This window comes from Podarcis tiliguerta (genome assembly GCF_965153285.1).
Source record: "Podarcis tiliguerta genome assembly, chromosome: 10".
Classification (NCBI taxonomy): Eukaryota; Metazoa; Chordata; class Lepidosauria; order Squamata; family Lacertidae; genus Podarcis; species Podarcis tiliguerta.
Window position 1 is genome coordinate 6,403,676 of NC_139543.1, and position 21,439 is coordinate 6,425,114.

Here is a 21,439-nt window from a genome sequence, read left to right on the forward strand (position 1 = left end):
TAAGCCATATGCAAGTCTAACACCAGTAGTCCAAATTGCACAACTGATTTGTCCTGCCAATAGCCCATGTTATTGACCATATGTATGCTGGGCCTATACAAACATTTTATCAGTATATGGATGTGCAGCAGTAGTACAGGCAGGCGAGTTCAATTCTGTATTCACTACTCTGCGCAAAGCTTCTCCTAAGAGTCAATAATCTAAATTGGGCCTGTGTGCCATGAAACTGGACGAGCCCAGAGACTGGTCAGTGGTGCAAGGTGCAGTATAATCCCTGAAGTTAAATATATGGTCTTGGCCAGTATGTGGCTGGGAAAACCAACTGCAAAATCTATGCATATTTCTCTGAGTGGCTTGGACTCATGAGAAAAGCATAATAAATAATTCCATAATGTATTAAAACTTGGAAGCAAATTCCATTGTTATTAATGGAACTTACTTACAAGGGAATATATTTAGCACTGGGATGTAAATCTGTCAACATACAACAGTTACAGTTGACACATTGAGAGAGGTAACAGAACCCCATCTGTAATGGCAACGGGATGAATTTAATTATGCCGATCCGCACTCTTTTTGGGTTGGGGGATGTTGCTTCGATTTCGTTTTCTATTCCTGATTATTTTGCAGAACATAATGCTAAACAGACTGCCGCTACTGATTTGGTGCTATTTGTGTTGGGCAAAGCAAACTCGTTAGTGTCGGCTTTGTGTGACTTGGCACTTCTGTTTGTTGGTTAATTAAGGGGAAAATACTTAAACTGCAGCACACACTGATTATTTGATACATTCTCACCATGAAGACACCAGCTCCCCCTGCTACACAGCATGCCATGCGCTGTAAATATTTGTTAAGGCAGTGACAGAAGGAGCCAGCCTGAAAACTCACACACACATTACAACAAAATATCTTGGCCACTACTGCTAGCAAAAGAGAAGAGAGGGGCAGGAAAACTCATGAAATGAGCATGCGCAAGGTATGTGTCCATGTGTATACGTGCTTCAGTCCCAAGATAAACCTATGTCACACACTTTTTCTTTGAACAAGGCATTTAGGCTGTGATTTGCCCATCTCAATTGTGGAAAAGTCACTGAGACTGTTTTGGAAGGTGCTGTTTCCTAGAACCTAAGGAATCCGTTCCTACCTGTCAAAATACTACAATATTGCCATACTTCCAGAGAGTAAAAGCAATGACTAATAGCATCTGAATCTAGAATGGATACAGTAGCTTGGGATTCTGGAGCTAATACAGTTTTCTATACAGCTCCTGTCCTCATTGCCATTTAAAATCCCTTGCAACTACAGTGGTGCCTCGCAAGACGAAATTAATTCGTTCCGCGAGTTTTTTCGTTGTACGAGTTTTTTCGTCTTGCGAAGCACCAATGCATTTAAACACTGACAACGGCGGGGAGGGGCGGGGATAAGCAGGACAGCTGCCGGAGCCGGTACCTCAGACTCACCCGCGCGTTGTGGCCACCGTGCTGGAGGGCGGCGGGGCTCAGGAGCGCGACTCCAGGGAGAGAGAGGCGCTGGCGGCAACGGCTGTCTGAGGGGAGCGCACGAGGGGGGTGGGCAGCGGCGCGAGGCACCAACCGTCAGCCGGAAGGTGGGAGGGAGCCGGAGGAGTGGGGAAGCGAGCATGCGTGCGTGCAGTGACCGTCGCCATGACATGAGAGGCAGGGCCATTTCGTCTAGCGAAGCAAGCCCTTAGGGAAATCCGTCTTGCGAAGAACCTCAGAAAACGAAAAACTCTTTCGCCTTGTGAGATTCTCGTCTTACGAGGCATTCGTCTTGCGGGGTACCACTGTACATGTTTCCCTTCCAGATGCATTAACAACCCTAGTATCTGTTCCTTTGAAATAGATAGAGCTCATAGGTTGCCACGCAAAGGACTATTTCAGCTGAAATGTTAAATGCTCCCCACACCCTTCTTCTCAACTTACATGGCCACACAGGGGAGACTGAAAGCATTGTTCCCCGTTTTATACAGGCAAACTCCCTGCTTGTGGTTCTGTTCCTGGCCTGTACTAACCAAAGTTTATTTCTATGTCTGACCTGGGGGAAAACAAACCAAACTGGTTTGTTGATAATCCAGGATTAGAAACCATGGTTTCTTTCAGCAAGCCATAGTTTCCCAGCTATTCCCAAGTATGAATTCCCCTATGTTGTTGGACTACAACTTTCATCATCTGTGACCTTGCTCGCTGGGGGTGTTTGTTTAAACTGAAATTTTTACTGTTTCTAAGCCATATTCATACTAATTCACCTATATCAAAAGCTGTTTCGTAGAGTGAAAAGTGGTATTCAACACCACAACTGGTTAGGTTTTTATTTAGGGTGGCACTCAGCTAAGTGTTACTCACAGCAGACCAACTGAAAGAAATAGCTCTAAGTTAGTCCTGTTCATTAATTTCAATGGGTATACTCTGAGTAAAACTGAGCTGAACGCCACCCTAAATAAATAAACAACCGGCTGTGGCGTTGTGCTGACATGAGGCCCCAAATATTTCAGATGTCAGGCTGTTAAGAATGAGGAGAAAGTTTACATTTGGATTTTGCTTGCAGCTGTCTGACTGCAAATGGTGCACACAGCAGTACTTCACGCACAACAGAGGTAGGAGCCAAAGAAATCACACTGGATGATCTACTCTGTACTGGGTAGGCACTTGGTATTGCTAGTCCTTCTGTTTCTGTTTGCAGCTGGGAGAATGTTTTGGATATTCTGAACCGGAGTTTTGCTCGCTCTGCACAGAGGAGTCTTCCTAACACTCATCATCATCAGCCAATGACACGGCACATTACACAGTAGCTCAAATGCCCTTCTGCTGCTTCTTTACCCAGGAGTAACTGTTTATGAAATTAATCCTATTGATATGGCTTATTTTATTCAGAGGGCTTATCGCTCTCCAGCCAGCCTTCCAGACCTAATTGATAATCCCAAAGAAAGAGGGAATACTAAGGAAGAAAATGTTATTTGTCAGAAACATGCTCTTTTCATTTTACTGCAGCTTGCATGTCTAAAAGATATTTTTCTAAAAAAATAAAATGCTGTGCTTTGTTTTGTTCTAATTTTATAAAGAAACTACTTTTCTGGGGTTTCTTCAACAATAGCCTGAAAACTGAGGTAGCTGCCAGATTCTTGCAGCCTAAAATAGAAACAAACAAACAAAAAACAAACCGCCATGCGCCAGAAGTTCATCGCAACCAGTACCTGGAGGCAAGAGATCTGGGAATGACAATGGTAATCCTGGTCCAGTCTTCAAAGTCCCCTGTGTAATATGCGGTTGGCTCAGTCAATTCTCGGGAGCTTCCTTCACATCCTTTGACCCCTGGCGATGCTGGGTAACAGCCTTCCTTTACTAATGACCAGTACAGGCCAGCATCATGGGAATACTGAAGGAGCACTGGAGCAGAACTACTGAACTGATCTGTGCAACCTATGTTCAGCTGCAAAATAAATAAAAATAAAAATCAGAAAAAGAAACGGTGGAAAATCAGAAGGGAGTGCAAATGTCAGATGTAGTGCTCTGTGTTTTATTTTTCTTAACTATTCATGTCTTCATTTACATTTATTTAATAATATTTAATGATTAAGAAAATATTTAATGATTAAGAAAGACTAATGTTTTTAGACATATGGAAATGTAATTATGTTAAGATACCAAGATTAACTTGAACTAAAGATATGACAGAGGGGAAGAATTTACTGTCAGAATATAAGACCTATAATACAGAGTGGGAAGGACTGGGGAAGTCGCAGACCCAGGTTAATGTTAAATAATGCAAAGTCACAATGATTGTTTTTAACTTTTTCTTTTATTTTTTTTGTATACTGTATTCTATATTGTCTGTAAGTGTTGTTTTTATTTTCTTTTTTGTATTTGTTTGTACTGTCTGTCTATTAATTGTTAAAATAAAAAATATCATTTAAAAAAAAATACATTTATGAATCTGCCTGTCAGAGAACTTCCAGATAACTGGAGGGGGATGTTGTTAGTTTCTGAAGAGGTTTTCAACCTTTCTGAGTCCACGGCTCCCATAACCAACTACATTCTTTTTGCGTCGCCCCCATGGGGCTCAGGAGCCCAGTTAAGTCACCTGTAGGTGGCAGGCTCTCACCTTTTTTCGAGCACCCTCCCTTGTGGAGTGCTCCCTCAGCCTCCTCTCCTCTACCCTCTCCTTGGGAGTCCTTCAGGCAGCCCCTGCTCTTGTTCCTGGTCTCTGAGCTGCCCCCACCCCAAAGAGAGGTGCCTCCCAGAGGCATCATTTGCCTGCTGCAATAAACAGCTGTGCAAGCCTTTGGGAGGCAGAGACGCAAGAGGGCGTCAGAGGAGGGAGGGAAGGAAAGAGGGACAGAGGCCAGTGTTGCCCACAGCACCCCGGACCACCATTCAAGGCACCCCAGGGTGCCATAGCACACTGGTTGAAAACCACTGTAATTGGGTATTGTGTGGTTTCTATACTAATTCTGAAGCACTGTATTTATCTCCAGGGGATTGTAGGACACTGTCCCAATCGGAAAGCATTTACTGAAAGTGCCATAACATTCCAGCTTAAACAAAGTGTCAAAAATGTACAGTACAGCCCTATGAATGTTTACTCAGAAGTAAGTCTTACAGTGTTCAGAGTCTTGTCCGGACAACCCATTCATTGAGCATCCATTGTCCTTTGCTTGCACACAACTTACACGGTCATACAGTGTTTGCTTTTTATTGACTTCATTCTGATTTACTTGCGTGGAAGTTATATGTCTGCCTATCACTCAACAATTTATCCCACACTTATTGGTGCATTTCCCTGTCGCTTTCCTGGTGGCAAAAGTCCTTTTTTTAAAAAAAGGGTATTTGTTGTGCCAGAGCAGCTGAATACATTTTAATTGTGCATACCTAAATTTGTGGTATAAATACCTCCTGCAAAATATAGGAGGTGGCCCAGGTAGTACAGAACTGTAGCCCTTTAAAAAATAGCATAAATGTTATGGTGCCTATGTTCTGAGGAAGAGGGAAGGGAATATATTTAGGTAGATGCAGTTTGTGTATCACCTATGAACTCTCTGACCCATTTGAAGTGTCGAAACTGTGCTTCACCAAATTCTGCCCTTCCAAAACTTCAGATACAATTATGCATTTACTTCTCAGAATTTCAGCTTTTAACCTTCTCTTGATTATTTGTGTAAGCAAATGGTTTGGAAAAAGACCAAGTCATGCTTTTGATAAAGTTAAACAAGAGACATCAAATCAACTGAAAGAAGAACAATGCATATTAGTTAACCCTCAGTACTTAAGGTAATACCTGTAGCTTGATTTAGCTAGCTATTAACCTTATAGAAATGCTATGCTAATGTGTGAGCAACTTGTCAAATGAAGGGGGGAAGGTACAAATGCAAATGAAGCTTTCTCTGCTATGCAGAACATTATTACCTGCTGCACCTATGCAAATTCCTCAACCTGTGCAGGGGACAAAATGGTTGCCACTCCTGGCTTAAAATATAAGTCATACCAAAAAGCTAATCTGACTTACATATATCAGAAGCTGTTTGCTGAATTCAGAATCCTATTAAGCCTCTGAGAGCAAAAACAAGAGTCTACAGCAGAACAGTTTCCAGTTGCGCTAATCCAAAACAAGGGACAGGAGTCATGGCATGCCATGTTATGTGCTGCCTGCCCAGACTCAGGTTAAAACTCAGCGAATGCCAAGTGAAACCCAGTGGCAGCTGGTGGGGTGGCGGCGCTCACCTCATCTCTGAACAGCTGAGTCACTATGCGGGGAGGTAGGTGTAGCGGAAATCCACCAGCTGGGCCAATCTGGTGTTCCTGCTGATCTGTCTGCTGCAAAGCAAACTCCCTGATGTCTCCCCCTCTGCTTCCTGGTAAGCAGTAAAGAGCCAGCTGCCAGGAGGCCAGGGAAGTGCCACTGCTCCCATCACTTTACCCACTTATCTAGTGAAACCTCTTTTCTGTCTGGGGACCCCAAGGAAACGTACTGATCAGCAAGCTCATTACTAGGGTTAAAAGGTAAAGGTACCGCTGCCCGTACGGGCCAGTCTTGACAGACTCTAGGGTTGTGCGCTCATCTCACTCTATAGGCCGGGAGCCAGCGCTGTCCGCAGACACTTCTGGGTCATGTGGCCAGCGTGACAAGCTGCATCTGGCGAGCCAGCGCAGCACACGGAACGCCGTTTACCTTCCCGCTGGGAAGCGGTCCCTATTTATCTACTTGCACCCGGGGGTGCTTTCGAACTGCTAGGTTGGCAGGTGCTGGGACCAAACGACGGGAGCGCACCCCGCTGCAGGGATTCGAACCGCCGACCATGCGATCAGCAAGTCCTAGGCGCTGAGGTTTTACCTACAGCGCCACCTGCGTCCCTACTCATTACTAGGGCTACCATAGACTATATTGAAGAAGAAGAGTTTGGATTTGATATCCCACTTTAATCACTACCTGAAGGAGTCTCAAAGCGGCTAACATTCTCCTTTCCCTTCCTCCCCCACAGCAAACACTCTGTGAGGTGAGTGGGGCTGAGAGACCTCAGAGAAGTGTGACTGGCCCAAGGTCACCCAGCAGCTGCAGGTGGAGGAGCGGGGAAGCGAACCCGGTTCACCAGATTACAAGTATACCACTCTTAACCACTACGCCACACTGGCTGTATTGAACAGGTTGTGACCACTTTTAAGAGCTCTTTGCCCTAAGCGAACTTGGTAGTCACACTGCAAGCAGCTTCAGAAAGCCCCCCAGTTATGACCGCATTCTCCTTGGAGGGACTTAGAAGCACTTTGCAGTCTTTGCTTTCTGTTAGGTTAGTCCACTATTTTCTTAATCTGGAAGAAAGAAAGTTTAAGAGCAGGGGGTTATCACTGGTTTCCAGCTCCCCAAACTCCATGTGGTGAATCTTCCCAGCTGGAAGACTCGCACAACCCATTAACACAAAGAGTGCATGTTTTGTTCCTGAGATAAAACTAATTCTTTTTTCTTGAGTACTGTTTTAGGAATCTTCTTTTTCAATCTGTGTGCCGACCGAATGGCCACATGTTTAAAGCCTCGTATTTCTGTGACTTCTGATGTTTTGAGTCCATTGCTGCTTGATAAAGCATAGTATATGTGGTTCATTTTAGCCTAAGTTGTTTTGGTGGGGAACACATGTTCAAAGGTGGGTGAGAGTAGATACAACTCAGGCATCTCTGCCCAGCTTAGAAACTGCTTAGGGAAACCTGCAGCTCTGCAGAAGAGAGAGAAAGGGATAAGATAATTTTCCAGCATCTTTCACCCCAAATCTCTCTCACAACACAAACCTGCCTCCAAAAGCTGGGCTGTTTTTCTCCTCCTCTCCTCCACTTGGATGTTATTTCTATGCTGCAGAGAATGAGGTAGCAGTTCCAAAGTGGAGGAGAACAGAACAGCCAAGCTTCTCCCTACTTTTTCCTTCCACAAATCTCTTACAGCAAGTGAGGGCCTGATAATGTTATATACCCTTCTCAGTCATTGCGCATGGGGTGGCGGTGGCAATTGGATGAAGAGATATGTGAAAATGACTTGAACATGCCAACAAGCAGACCCTGTCCCATTCAAGCCAGGCAAAGGTTTGGAGCTAGAGCAGCTGCCATGATCCGTGAGCCATGCTATAGCCATGATCTATAACGGTTTTTACAGAGGGCCTGATGGCCCACTTCGACCTGCTCACAGCCAGAGTTTGGACCTGCATGCAAGTTTGCTTGCTTCCTCCTCCCAAGAATTCAAGCAAACTTGCTCTGTAAAGATTTTTATCTATTACGAAAATACTACTGAATGTTAATACTTGTTGAGGTTCCCTGCCCCCAGCAACTATAGGGGTAAACCCTAAAGACTATTTTTTGGAGGATTTGTCAGGCACAGGCTGGAAATCTAGGTTCACACAATTGAAAGAGTTTAAAGTACTATCTTAGCCTAGCATGAGGTTAGGAAATTGAGAAGGAAATGCACTGAAAATTATGGGATGAATGATTAACAGGAAGACGTATAAATATCCTGAAAGCAAATCAGGATTGATGCTCATGGTCATGTAACCAGCCTGCAAACAAATAAAACAAATGCTCAACCGAGGGTGGATATTGCATAACCTCTGCGTAAGCTTTGTGCAAGCAAATCAGAATGAACGCCAGGTTGTTTGGAGGAGCCCCTGCTTTATTAAAGGTAAAGGTAAAGGTACCCCTGCCCGTACGGGCCAGTCTTGACAGACTCTAGGGTTGTGCGCCCATCTCACTCAAGAGGCCAGGGGCCAGCGCTGTCCGGAGACACGTCTGGGTCACGTGTGACAAGCTGCATCTGGCGAGCCAGAGCCGCACACGGAAACGCTGTTTACCTTCCCGCTAGTAAGCGGTCCCTATTTATCTACTTGCACTTCATGCTTTCGAACTGCTAGGTTGGCAGGCGCTGGGACCGAACAACGGGAGCGCACCCCGCCGCGGGGATTCGAACTGCCGACCTTTCGATCGGCAAGCCCTAGGCGCTGAGGCTTTTACCCACAGCGCCACCCGCGTCCCTGCTTTATTACCATCCATACAAATTTCTGTTCTTCCTTGCACTGAGCGCTTGTGGAGACAGGAACTCTCAGGCAGAGAGTAGAACAGAAAGAGATGGAGGCTGAGAATTTCCCCTCAGGGTCACTGTCTTTGCAAAGTTTGAAGAGACCTCTCCTGACTTTGATTCCAAAGCAGGATTAGTGGCATTGTGAAGTTTGCAGTGCTGTACGCCACTTTGGAAAAGCAAATGATACACGTAGGTAACCCCAAAGTGGAAGTGCTTTGAAGAGAGTGTCACAAAAAACCCACAGTGAACACGGAGACAAAGCAGTTCTCAGGTTGCGTGGCATTTCGTCACTGTAATGTCAAAGCGGAATGAGATTATTCTACAAATCCCCAGGCTCCTTGCCAACTTCCCTATTTGTAGAATGGTGGGAATTATATTTGAAAAGCTGCCTGTAAACATGTGATGTCTTTAATAATTCTGTTTGTAAATTATTCAGCGCCTGTATCCACCAATTATGTAAGGATCATGTATTTGTGGCTAGTTCATTAAAATTCTATCGCAGTCGATCCCTAGAATTCACAATGGGATTTCATTATAAACTCAATAAAATTTTGATTAGGGTTCAGGCACAGCAGCTTGTCAAAGCACATAAACTTTCTTTTTCGTCTAACAGTTAGTTCTGACATTACACGAATGATGTGACTGCCATTTCCCCTGACTGCAATACTCGCTGCTCTGGTGACAGTAAATCTTGAAGATCATGTAAGAGGGACAATCAACATGTTTACTATAGAAGAGGGGACAAGTCCCACCACCTGGCTAGGAAATAGTCACGCCATGGGGTACTTTCACAACCTGGAGGCAGAGTTAGGGTGTGTCATTTTAGGGGGTGAAACTAAATTTTTGCAAATTTCTACAGTGAAGTTTTTAGAATATGGAGCTTTTATTGGTGTGATGAATTCAAACCTGCTATTATTTTTGTGACTGGACAATATTTAGCTTGGTAAGTCTATGTTTTTATTTATTTACTTAATTTGTAGACCGCCCTTCATCCGCAGATCTCAGGGCGGTTAGATGACGAAGCACATAAACTTCTTTTGGAAAAACAAAGAATTTTAATTTTACCTTCTGAAAATATCAAGTAAATCTAAGTAAAAAATAAAAATAAAATAAAATTACTATAGAGTATAATTTCTATGCAATTTTACACACATTCTACTTAGCAAGCAAAACTAAATTATATTATATTAATTAAACCAGAATATCATTTGAATTCCCAAGTCACATTACAACTTTTTGGAATTTGAAAGTTGAAAAATTCAATATACCCGACTGCCTGACATCATGGCAGACAAACCTGGCACTAGCCGGCTCCCTCCCCCCCCCCCCGCCCCAGCCTGTTCCTGTTCCTACTCAAGAGTTGATAGTCCCCTAATTTCCCTTCAGATTTCATTCCAATCAAATCTTGAACTAGTCCACCATTTTTTTAGACTATGATTTGACTGTCTTTTCATCACACTTTGCAAGAGCTGACCTTAAAGTAAAGGTAAAGGTACCCCTGCCCGTACGGGCCAGTCTTGCCAGACTCTAGGGTTGTGCGCTCATCTCACTCTAGAGGCCGGGGGCCAGCGCTGTCCGGAGACACTTCCGGGTCACGTGGCCAGCGTGACAAGCTGCATCTGGCGAGCCAGCGCAGCACACGGAAACGCCGTTTACCTTCCCGCTAGTAAGCGGTCCCTATTTATCTACTTGCACCTTGACGTGCTTTCGAACTGCTAGGTGGGCAGGCACTGGGACCGAACAACGGGAGCGCACCCCGCCGCGGGGATTCGAACCGCTGACCTGACGATCGGCATGTCCTAGGCGCTGAGGTTTTACCCACAGCGCCACCCGCGTCCCTGACCTTACCACTCTCCAATTTAAGTAATTACTTCCCAGAAATGTATACTGCAGTTGTACTTGTTCATATTTACAGTCACGTTGCTACAACAATCAACCTGGATGAGGATCTTGTGTGGGGGTTTTTTTGGGGGGGAGGATGTATAATGTGGAGAAAGTGGCTAAACAAAGGCCTATTCCATATAAAGGCCAGAGATTACGGCTGAATTCCAATGGAAGAGAAAATTTTGTTACAGGTAAACATTTAGTTAAACACCTCGGAATCACAATCTGAATAGGTTCAGATGCTTGACTGAATAAGGTCAGGGCAATTAGCTTTCCCTTAGTCTAAGCTGTAATGATGCATACCTTGAACTGAAGGACATATCCTGGTTTCAGTGTTAAATCCCGTGTCACTGCAAAGCGATCACCATCCGATTTCCCGAATATCATTGCTGATGGGGTGGCAGAACAGAAAGTTTCATTTTTGGGCATCCCTTCATTAGCTAACATCAGCCACACACTGAGCTGGTTCATAGGGTAATCGAATGCTGGTTTCTCATAGAAGTTCTGTTGGAAATATAAAGCAAAACAGAAAGAATTATGTCTCATTGTGTCTAGTATAGGAGGATTTTGCAACTTGATACGCAAAGGAGTTGAGCTGAAGTACTTGGATATAAAGAGATTTATGATGTGATCCTCACCACTTTTATGTAGACATAAAGGTAAAGGTAAAGGGACCCCTGACCATTAGGTCCAGTCATGACCGACTCTGGGGTTGTGGCGCTCATCTCACTTTATTGGCCGAGGGAGCCGGCGTACAGCTTCCGGGTCATGTGGCCAGCATGACTAAGCCGCTTCTGGCGAACCAGAGCAGCACATGGAAACGCCATTAGCCTTCCTGCTGGAGCGGTACCTATTTATCTACTTGCACTTTGATGTGCTTTTGAACTGCTAGGTTGGCAGGAGCAGGGACCGAGCAACGGGAGCTCACCCCGTTGCGGGGATTCGAACCGCCGACCTTCTGATCGGCAAGTCCTAGGCTCTGTGGTTTAACCCACAGCGCCACCCGCGTCCCTTTTTTTTATGTGGACATAAATTCTGCTTAAATCAGATGTGAGATTGGTTCACACGTGCATATGTGAACCAACTCTATTGGAAAATATTGACTTTGAGATGAACTGAAGGTTTTATCACTGCTGCTGCTTCTGAGATTACCCATTCATCACTTGATCTCAGGCGGTGAACATGCATGTGTGAGCTAGCCCTCAAATGCAAAGGCCCTTGCATATGATCAAGAGGACAAACACTATCCCATCAAAAGTCACAGCAGGGGAGCCCACAGCCTCCAAAATAAATAAATCAAACAATCCATTAAATGTCACAGGTGAGTGTAATGGGATGTTCATGTGTAGTTCTCATCATACAAGCACCAGCTAAAAAAAGGTCTTTGAAGCTATGGAACGACACCCTACCCAGCATTTGCAAAAGCAATAGATGTAGCAGCTAGAGAAATAGTTTGAGTTATCCAGCAATATCTCCATAAGAGAAAGAAGACAACACTGGTCCCACAAAATAAATATATTATATTGTGGAGAAAAAATAATCTGGAAAGGCCTGAAGTCAGTATATATAAAAACATACAAATACACACATGCACAATCAGGGCTGAAGTTCATTTGCTTTGTCTTTATTTGGAAATATGTTTCACTGAAATCAGTGAGACTCACAACTAAAATATACTGAGATGCCCACCTGGTTATATTCAAGGACTCAGTTTTCAGAGTTGCCTTAACAATCTTTGACTTTTTGTCACAACATCCCACAAGATATGTTGCTATTCTAATTACCATTTTACTGCTTGTGACCCTCTATATTCAAGTGTCTTTATTTCTCTCACTCCCCATTTGTCAATCACCTGAAATCACAATGACATCAGGTGACCTGTTTTCACCCACATAGATGAAAATTAAATTGTGTGATGGACTATGCAGAATTAGACAAACTTACAGGAAGGATTCGAAACCTGCGGGACCAGAGATTCTTAGAGGACTGGATAAATATCTGAACTATTTGAAAAGCAATTGTAATAAGCAGATTACGCTAGTAGGACTGCAAGAAGTTTTGTAAGGAGGATTATGTGAAATATCACAAGGAAGACTATGAAGAGAATGATCAGTTAAGGACAATTAAAAGTAATAGAGAAATTAAGAAATGCAGATTAAGTGATAAAGAAAAAGAAAATTAAACTATGTGGGTTGAGAGAGAGAGAGAGAGAGCGAGAGAGCGAGAGAGAGAGAGAGAGCAAAACCTGCAGCTGTTTAATATCAACCCCGCAACGTACATTGAGCCATGGTCCAGGGCAACTGGAAGCCTGACAGGGGCTTATTACCATGCAGGACTCTATGTAAAAAGGTAAAGGTACCCCTGCCCGTACGGGCCAGTCTTGACAGACTCTAGGGTTGTGCGCCCATCTCACTCAAGAGGCCGGGGGCCAGCGCTGTCCGGAGACACTTCCGGGTCACGTGGCCAGAGTGACAAAGCCGCATCTGGCGAGCCAGCGCAGCACACGGAAATGCCGTTTACCTTCCCGCTATAAAGCGGTACCTATTTATCTACTTGCACCTGGGAGTGCTTTCGAACTGCTAGGTTGGCAGGCGCTGGGACCGAACAACGGGAGCGCACCCCGCCGCGGGGATTTGAACCGCCGACCTTTCAATTGGCAAGCCCTAGGCGCTGAGGCTTTTACCCACAGCGCCACCTAGGACTCTATGTAAGCACTAACAATTAGGTGCCTTGGCTGAAAAATGGGCTAAAATTTGTTTAAATAAAAATAGCATGTCACACATACAACTGCATGTATAATTTCCTCTAGAAAGCATTTGTTAGTTTGCATATCTGGCCACAAATATTTTCCCCTCTGACAGAAATCAAATTTGATAGAAGCAGGTATAAGGAGCGCCTGGCACACCTGTTGCACAATGTCCGCATGGGAAACAGAGCTTGGAGTATTACCATGGCATCTCTAGTTTCAATCACGCAACGTGAATTTTGATTTGACCCAGGAACTTAAATTAGTTGCACTTGTGGATTACCTGAGGTAAAGTGGGGTTAACGACAGGGATGACCTGCTTCAGTTTTTCTGACAGAATTATGATGTCATCAATAGCCCACTGGTCATATCCTTCCCCTGAAAACACTGGCTGCCACCAGCGAAATCTAGTGCAGGGTGTCTTCGCAGCAGCAGGAAGTTCAAGGTAGACAAATCTAGATGCAAAGATTTTCAACACATTTAAAAGGTTACGTACTAGGGAGCTTGCACACACAGAATACCTGTGTGCTTGGATTATTTCACAATATATATGTGTGTGTGTGTGTGTGTGTGTGTTTCATGACACATTTCTCTGACTGACACGCTGTTTGCTGCTTAAAAATGTCATGTCACTTGAGTGAAAGTGAACAGATTGTTCAGATTGCTTAGATGTGGCTTAAAAAGGTAAAGGGACCCCTGACCATTAGGTCCAGTGGTGGCCGACTCTGGGGTTGCGGCTCATCTCGCTCTATAGGCCGAGGGAGCCAGCGTTTGTCTGCAGACAGCTTCCGGGTCATGTGGCCAGCATGACTAAGCCGCTTCTGGTGAACCAGAGCAGCGCACGGAAACGCCGTTTACCTTCCCGCCAGAGCGGTACCTATTTATCTACTTGCACTTTGACGTGCTTTCGAACTGCTAGGTTGGCAGGAGCAGGGACCGAGCAACGGGAGCTCACCCCGTCACAGGGATTCAAACCGCCGACCTTCTGATCGGCAAGTCCTAGGCTCTGTGGTTTAACCCACAGTGCCACCCGTGTCCCAGTAGTTGTGGCTTAGAATGCTTCTAATTCAGCAGCCTATCCAAAACAGAGTTCCACACTATCCCTTGAGTTTATCTTTTATTGTTATCTTTTATTGCTAGTATGGCTAGCAATGCTGTTCACTATACACAGAAGCAGGCTTTTCAAATGTCCCATCATGGTCTGAACTGGTACCTGGACTTGCTGAAGTCAGAGAAGTACATTTCTGCCAGCAGATGCCAGTTGATGCCTCCATTGTTGCTGTATTGCAACAAGATACCTTCTTCTCTGCTGTCTGGTTTGTTGCAGGAAGGGCTCTCTCCACCTATCTGGATGTAAAACTGGACAAAGTCTACCCACGCGGTGTCCAAATCCAAGCTGACCAGTTGCCTCTTTCCAGCCTACAGTAGGCAAGGGACAAAGGAGGGGGACGATGACACAAAACAAAAGCTATTGAGACAGCTAATATTTGTAGTAAAAAACAACAACGGGGACACTTATTCTATATTTACTTCAAATGTATGGGATATTAAGTGGATATTGTGAATCCGAGATTATCAAAGAACAGTTTTGTCATGGCATCCACAAACTGAGGGTGCCAGTATGTACTTCAGATGGTAAAGCCTCAGTAAATGGACCACTCCGATATTATTGGTAGGGATATAGACTGTGCAGATATGAAACAAAGGGGAGGACAATAGCAGGTGCAATCTGTGTTAAAGTTCTTTTAAAAGAAGCACACAATGTGAAAGAGCCAGTGTCTGTCAAAGCAGGCAATATTGGGTTGGAAGAACAAATAGCCTGACCTAGTGTAAGGCAGATCCCCCTGTTAGGAACTTACACACAGAAATACATCTAGGAGTATGAAAGGTAAAGGTACCCCTGCCTGTACGGGCCAGTCGTGTCCGACTCTAGGGTTGTGCGCCCATCTCACTTAAGAGGCCGGGGGCTAGCGCTGTCCGAAGACACTTCCGGGTTACGTGGCCAGCGTGACGAAGCTGCATCTGGCGAGCCAGCACAGCACACGGAAACGCCGTTTACCTTCCCGCTAGTAAGCGGTCCCTATTTATCTACTCGCACCCAAGAGTGCTTTCGAACTGCTAGGTTGGCAGGCGCTGAGACTGAGCAACGGGAGCGCACCCCGCCGCGGGGATTTGAACCGCCGACCTGACGACTGGCAAGTCCTAGGCACTGAGGTTTTACCCACAGCGCCACCCGTGTCCCTATCTAGGAGTATACAGTCAGGGATATTTCTCCTAGCTTGAATACAAAGGCCTATTTCAAAACCAAAAATCCTGAGCTTAGTATACAAAAGCCATTTGGTTAGGTCAAAACATGTTTGTCATTTTGATGATGGCCTTCCCATGACAGCTTTCAGAAGTTATCCTCAGAAACCTCCAAGGCCTGCTGACAGACATCTGACAAGATCTATGTGGGCACTGAGTGACTAGAATTTATCACTTGGATTTAAACTGCCTGATACACTTAAAATAATAAAAAAGTCAGCAGAAATGCATATTATGTTCCTTTCAGGGGACAAGAAGGTATATTTGACCTCGATCTGCCTGCCAAGAGCAAGGATTCCTATTTAAAGTTATCATTCAGACAATTAATTCAATACCTGCATTGGTTTTTGAATGGTGGAGCATCGTTGGATCCCCAAAGTCAGAGCTTGAATCACCATATGAATATTTGGTCACAGAGAAGCAAAATCTGAACAATTTTTCCCCAGCTCAATTTTTTGGTGGAGAAGTGAGAATAAGTTGGAGGGGTTTTTTTTGGTAGAGGAATTACATTTTAGGCTGCTGCTAGTTTGTCGGCTGCAGCATCCTGTAAACACCATATAACACGTCTGTTGAGGGAGCCGAACTGGCTGCTGTTTTGCTACCAGGCAGAGTTAAAGGTTTTGCTTTTAGCATCTAACGTCCTAAACCACTTGGGACCAAGTTATCAATGGGATGGAAGCATCACATAGAGCCTTGCATGGCAACCACCCCCCCTCAGATGGGGTACTGCTGGAAACTATAATATTCCCCTAAGGGGCACTAAGTTTATAACCAGAAACTGGGCTGTTAGTGTTGAAGCTCCAGTCCCCTGGAATCAATTTCCAGCTGAAATTAGACAGGTGCCTAACATGATCTTTAGGTGTCTACTGAAGACATTTTTTGTTTAAGAAGGGTTTCCCTGAGGTGACCCAGTGATTTATGGAATATCCACTGTACAGTGGTGCCTCGCAAGACGAAAAGAATCCGTCCCGCGAGTCTCTTCGTCTTGCGGTTTTTTTCGTCTTGCAAAGCAAGCCGATTAGCGGATTAGCGCTATTAGTGCTATTAGCGGTTTAGCGGCTATTAGCGGCTATTAAAGGCTTAAGGGATTAGTGGATTAGCTGCTAAAAGGCTATTAGCGGCTTAGATCAGCTGTTAAGCGGCTTAGCGATCAGCTGTTAAGCGGCTTAGCGATCAGCTGTTAAGCGGCTTAGCGAACAGCTGTTAAGCGGCTTAGGGGCTTGGGAAAAAGGGGGGAGGGAAAAAAACCCCCAGGAATCGCAAGACATTTTCGTCTTGCAAAGCAAGCCCATAGCAAATTCGTTTTGCGAAGCACCTCCAAAACGGAAAACCCTTTCGTCTAGCGGGTTTTCCGTCTTGCGAGGCATTCGTCTTGCGGGGCACCACTGTATATTTGCAGAAATGATTTTCAGAAGCTGTATTTTGTGTGTGCATTTTATCTCATTTCTACCTTGTTGTACACCTCTTTGGTGGCTTCAGGCTGTGAAGCAGTATATAAATGGGTAAAATAAATAAACAAATGTAGAATGCGTAAGCTTCCAGCGGCTGGGATCCATTTGGGGATGGTCTGATTTCCCGAGGAAAGCACAGAGGACTCCATCTCTCAGGTGAAGAGCATATATAGTGCCAGAAAGAACAGCTGTCTGTGTCATACTTCTAACATGAGAACCACTCCATCAACGGGATGAGGCAGTACATAATTAAAGTTAATTAAAAAAAGGTCTCCAGTTACAGAAATCACAAAGGAAATGAGAAGGAAGGCTAATTAAAAGGAACAACATTCTTCAAATATGATTACAGACAATTAAAACAGAGTATAAGGTAAAACCCAGAGTGGATGTTCTGTTTGCACAAAGCGTGTTCTCCTTCATGGAGAGCACGTGTTGCGGTGGGGTCTGCTGAGCCACCCCTCTGTTACCAGGCAGGGTCTCTAAAGATGGCCTGGGGCAGTGATTGGTTCACTGGGTTGCTGGGGTAAAAATTATGTTGCAATTTTGGTGGGAGGGGTAAAAGGTTTAAATACTCTGCACGCAGCCTTGTACTTTCTCTTTTGCTGCGTGCAACGGATCACCCGCCCACCCGCCCTAGAGTAAGGGGTTGTTGCGTTGACCTTGCTATGCCTGTCATGCGGTCGTCTGCCGTTGGGGCAGGGGCCTGGTAGGAATTTTTCTACCTGGCAAATTGGCTGGCTGGGTGGTTTTTGCCTACTGCGTAGCAAATCGTCACAACTTGTAAGGTTGTGGTTAGGCATTGGTTATAAATCTGGTGGAGGAGGGGTCAGGATAGGCTGTGCCTGCCCCTCCATGGTTGCTGCGGAAAGGGAATTCCGTTAAAGGAATCCTGGGGCTTGCCATCTTTTCGTCCAATCCCTGGAATGGGACTAGGGCCGGCAAGCCTTTGGGGAGCAGGCGGGTGAGAGTTGAGGGTCTGTGTCTCAGCTCCAATTCTTCCCCAACTTGCTTCCCCCCGCACTGTCTTTTGGTGGTGCCCGGAAGTCAGTTCTGTCCCCAGGCGGGGGGACAGATAGTCTTAACCAATGCCTAAACAACCACTCACGGTTTGTATTTGAATAAAGTTGTGGCCAAAATCATGCCAAAAATCTTAAACAAAAATTACGTGTCTGTTGTGAGTTATTTGGTGGGTGGATTGGGGACCTCGACACGCAATGGCTTTTGATCCAGCAGGGGAACCCAATAAAATAAGAGAAGGTGCAATTCAAACGGATTCTTCTTTACTGAAACAAGCCCCTCTGTCACCCCTGTTCCAGAGGATTGGAGGAATCTCCATAACAGCATGGACTCCATAACAGCATGTGCTGGGGACTGGGGGCGGGGTAGAAAGAGAATCAGCAAAATCGCCTTTCCTTCTCTTATATATACAGCTTTCGCTACTGGATCAAAAGCTTTTTCCCTAGTAGAACAACATCATTGCATTTCACTCATAAAACAAACATAAGCTGGGTACAAAACCAAATTTGTTAATAATAATTGAAATTAAAACATGCATTTCCTATATCAGCAAAAATTCAAATAAACTAGCCTTTTTTAACAATTCAAAGGCAACACACAAATAAAGACTTTTATTTAAAATAGCACATGGAGCTAGTGACGCTAAATGCACATGGCTTAAACAAAGACATCTGTAACTGAGGAAAGCTTGCAGAAAATATTGAAGCACATAGAAAGGCAATTTGGATTATAGTATGTTTATTCCAATTTTACAGATTGAGAAATGTAAATACTGTAGTCCACAAGTCAAGTGCAGTTTCAATGCTGGAGGCACACAAACCATGGTTCATATCTTAAACAGGCTTTAGAAGGGTGGAAGAGCTGAAATGGGACACAGGGACCAAACTTCTATGCTTCAGCCTCAAATAGAGGTCAGTCACTCCATTCTAGCTATACCTTCCCTTGCTTGCCAATGCTGAAATTGGGGCAGCATTTTCACAACACCCTGCTAGCTGGTCACCCAGACACGTCCATTGTGACCCTATACGTCTGTGAGATTTGGTCCACAGATAATAAACAAAGACCCAGCTTATGCTTTAAATATCAGGAGATCCTGGGTCTGCATTCCTGTTGTTGTTTTTAAGTAAAAACATTGGTGGGCCACAGGGATTTTAGGTTTTATTTTAAAAATAAATCTAAACTCACATTTCATCTTGTATCACAGTGCTGACTTCCTCACTAGTTACATCAGATATAATTTAAGTACGTATAAATGTGTATTAAGGGGTGTGTACAGATATACCTTGTTGAAATAAAGAGAGGATCCTGATGAGATGACTCCACAGCCTTCCTCTGGTTTTACAATCTCCCCACCAATCACCTCCTGCCATCCTGATTCTAAACTGTTTGGATTCTCAAAATCAGACATTATTGTTGAAGGGAGATTATTTGCAGGGTGACATTCAGTACCTTGATATCCAGAATCACATCTGCAGAGAGGGGCAAACATACATTGCTTGAAAAAATAAGTGTGCAAACAACCTTGCCTTATGTATGTGAACAGAGAGCTTGATAATATTTAGACAGATGGACGGTTCTTTTTCCACATGAAGAAAGCAGATCGTGAAGATTCCTGTCCTAAAGCCCTGCCTCCCTCACTACAGTGGCATAGCGTGGGTTGTCAGCACCCGGGGCAAGGCAAGTAATTTGCACCCCCTAACCTGTGGATTTGCGCCCCCTAACCCTAACCCCCAGATGTTGCGCCCGGTGCGGCCGGCCCCCCCTGCACCCCCCACGCTATGCCACTGCCTCACTAGATGTATTCAATCCAGTGCACTGCAATGCACAGGCAACCCATGACATGTAAGGGTCTTCCTATGCCCCCAGACACTGGATCTGCTGGCATTTGGAATAAATAACGGCAAGGCCATGAACAGCAACTCATCCACTACAAGAGCAAACATGCGGTACCTGCAAACACCATGGTCACACCAGCCATGCCCATTGCACATGTTTGGACACTGCTGCCCAATGTATATGTTGTCTAAAGCCCATTCATCTTGCGCTGTGTAGTAGCACTGACTCCAACGGAAACGTGTAGCACTGGACCTAAAAGAAAAAATAGATATATAAATGTGTGCCATTAATATAACACACAGTATATAAGCCCATTTCTCATAAGCAGTTTTGAGATTTTATTTCGAACAAGGGGCATATAAATTCTGTTAAATAAATAACCATTGCATATTGTGTAAGAGTTTGCAAATTAAAGGATGACATTTCAAATGAAAAATATATAAGCTGGTTTTCAGAAAATAGTGCCTTCAATGGAATCCTGGACACTGGAAAGAAAATTGGTACTCGCAGACTGTTTCTAAAGTGGAACGATTTGATACATACATAGAACAAAATTTAGCAACACTTCAATTGAGAATTGATGCCAGAATGTTCAATACTCTTAAATGTGTCCCAGAAACTAACTTACTTTATTTATTTATTTTTTACAAAGTGTGTGTATGTGTGTACACACACACACACATCTATCTATCTATCTATCTATCTATCTATCTATCTATCTATCATCTATCTATCTGTCTGTATCTTCCATTGAAAAATATTGTTGAGGACTATAAGTAGTAACATATAATTAAGATTTAAAAATTATTGAATTGAAATATATACAATAAAAAGCTGTACCCATCATTGGTTGAAGTCTTTTCTCCTATCCTTTCCTATATAGTTTTGCAGTTTCATACTAATGGAGATTTGGACCGATCTTGGTCTTGTGGTGAGTGAGTCAATATTTGTTTTAGACAATGACTAGGACTAGTTCCAGAAACAGAGATCTCTGAATGGAGTTCATATTGAAAAATGACCATCTTCAGGCTGCAATCCATTTACAGTAGAATGTTATATATTATATACAAGATAATCATCTTGCATACCCTATGCAGTCTGAGCAGTGGAAGGGGCTTTTAAAGGGTTAAGGATAACTAATCCATGTGAATAACCTTGAATACATACACTACAATTAGAAAGTGAAACTAAATTACAATAAACTTTTCACCCTGAATGGCAATTTTCAGGTCCATCCTGAATTGATGCATTTCAAAGAAAATGTTTGACGTGTCCTTACACACGCAGTTTATGTGCATGGGCGGTTTTCTAGCTTTAATGATGTTCCCTTGGCAGAGAATGCATTTACAGGATAGCTCATAATGGCTATGGATGACTCATTCTAGCCTATCAAATCCGTTACTCATCTCCTAAGGACTCCCTAATGACACAGAGGCACAACTGATAATAAATGTCCACAGTGAGCCCTTTATTGTTTATCTTGTCAATGATCTGAAGATAATGGGTCATTGATTCCTGTCCTAGAAGTCCTTTACTGTCTTAGAATGGTGTTTCCAGAAGTCACTGCGGTACACCAAGGAGAGAGTGAGATCACTAAGCAAGCCTCATAAACATCAATGAAGTCAGAAGAGACTAACCA

General features: G+C 44.1%; 1 protein-coding gene across 4 annotated transcripts in view; it reads right to left on the reverse strand.

Moving 5' to 3' along the window:
* The window catches only part of RELN (reelin), a 306,441-nt gene that overhangs the window by 79,169 nt on the left and 205,833 nt on the right, over positions 1-21,439 (reverse strand). For all 4 annotated transcript variants that reach the window (XM_083399200.1, XM_083399199.1, XM_083399202.1 and 1 more), the window contains 6 exons: positions 19,915-20,052; positions 19,247-19,433; positions 14,406-14,611; positions 13,476-13,647; positions 10,750-10,950; positions 3,212-3,447 (listed from right to left, as the gene is read on the reverse strand). In XM_083399200.1, the coding sequence (XP_083255326.1) occupies positions 3,212-3,447; positions 10,750-10,950; positions 13,476-13,647; positions 14,406-14,611; positions 19,247-19,433; positions 19,915-20,052 (1,140 nt within the window). The remainder of the gene's footprint in view (positions 1-3,211; positions 3,448-10,749; positions 10,951-13,475; positions 13,648-14,405; positions 14,612-19,246; positions 19,434-19,914; positions 20,053-21,439) is intronic.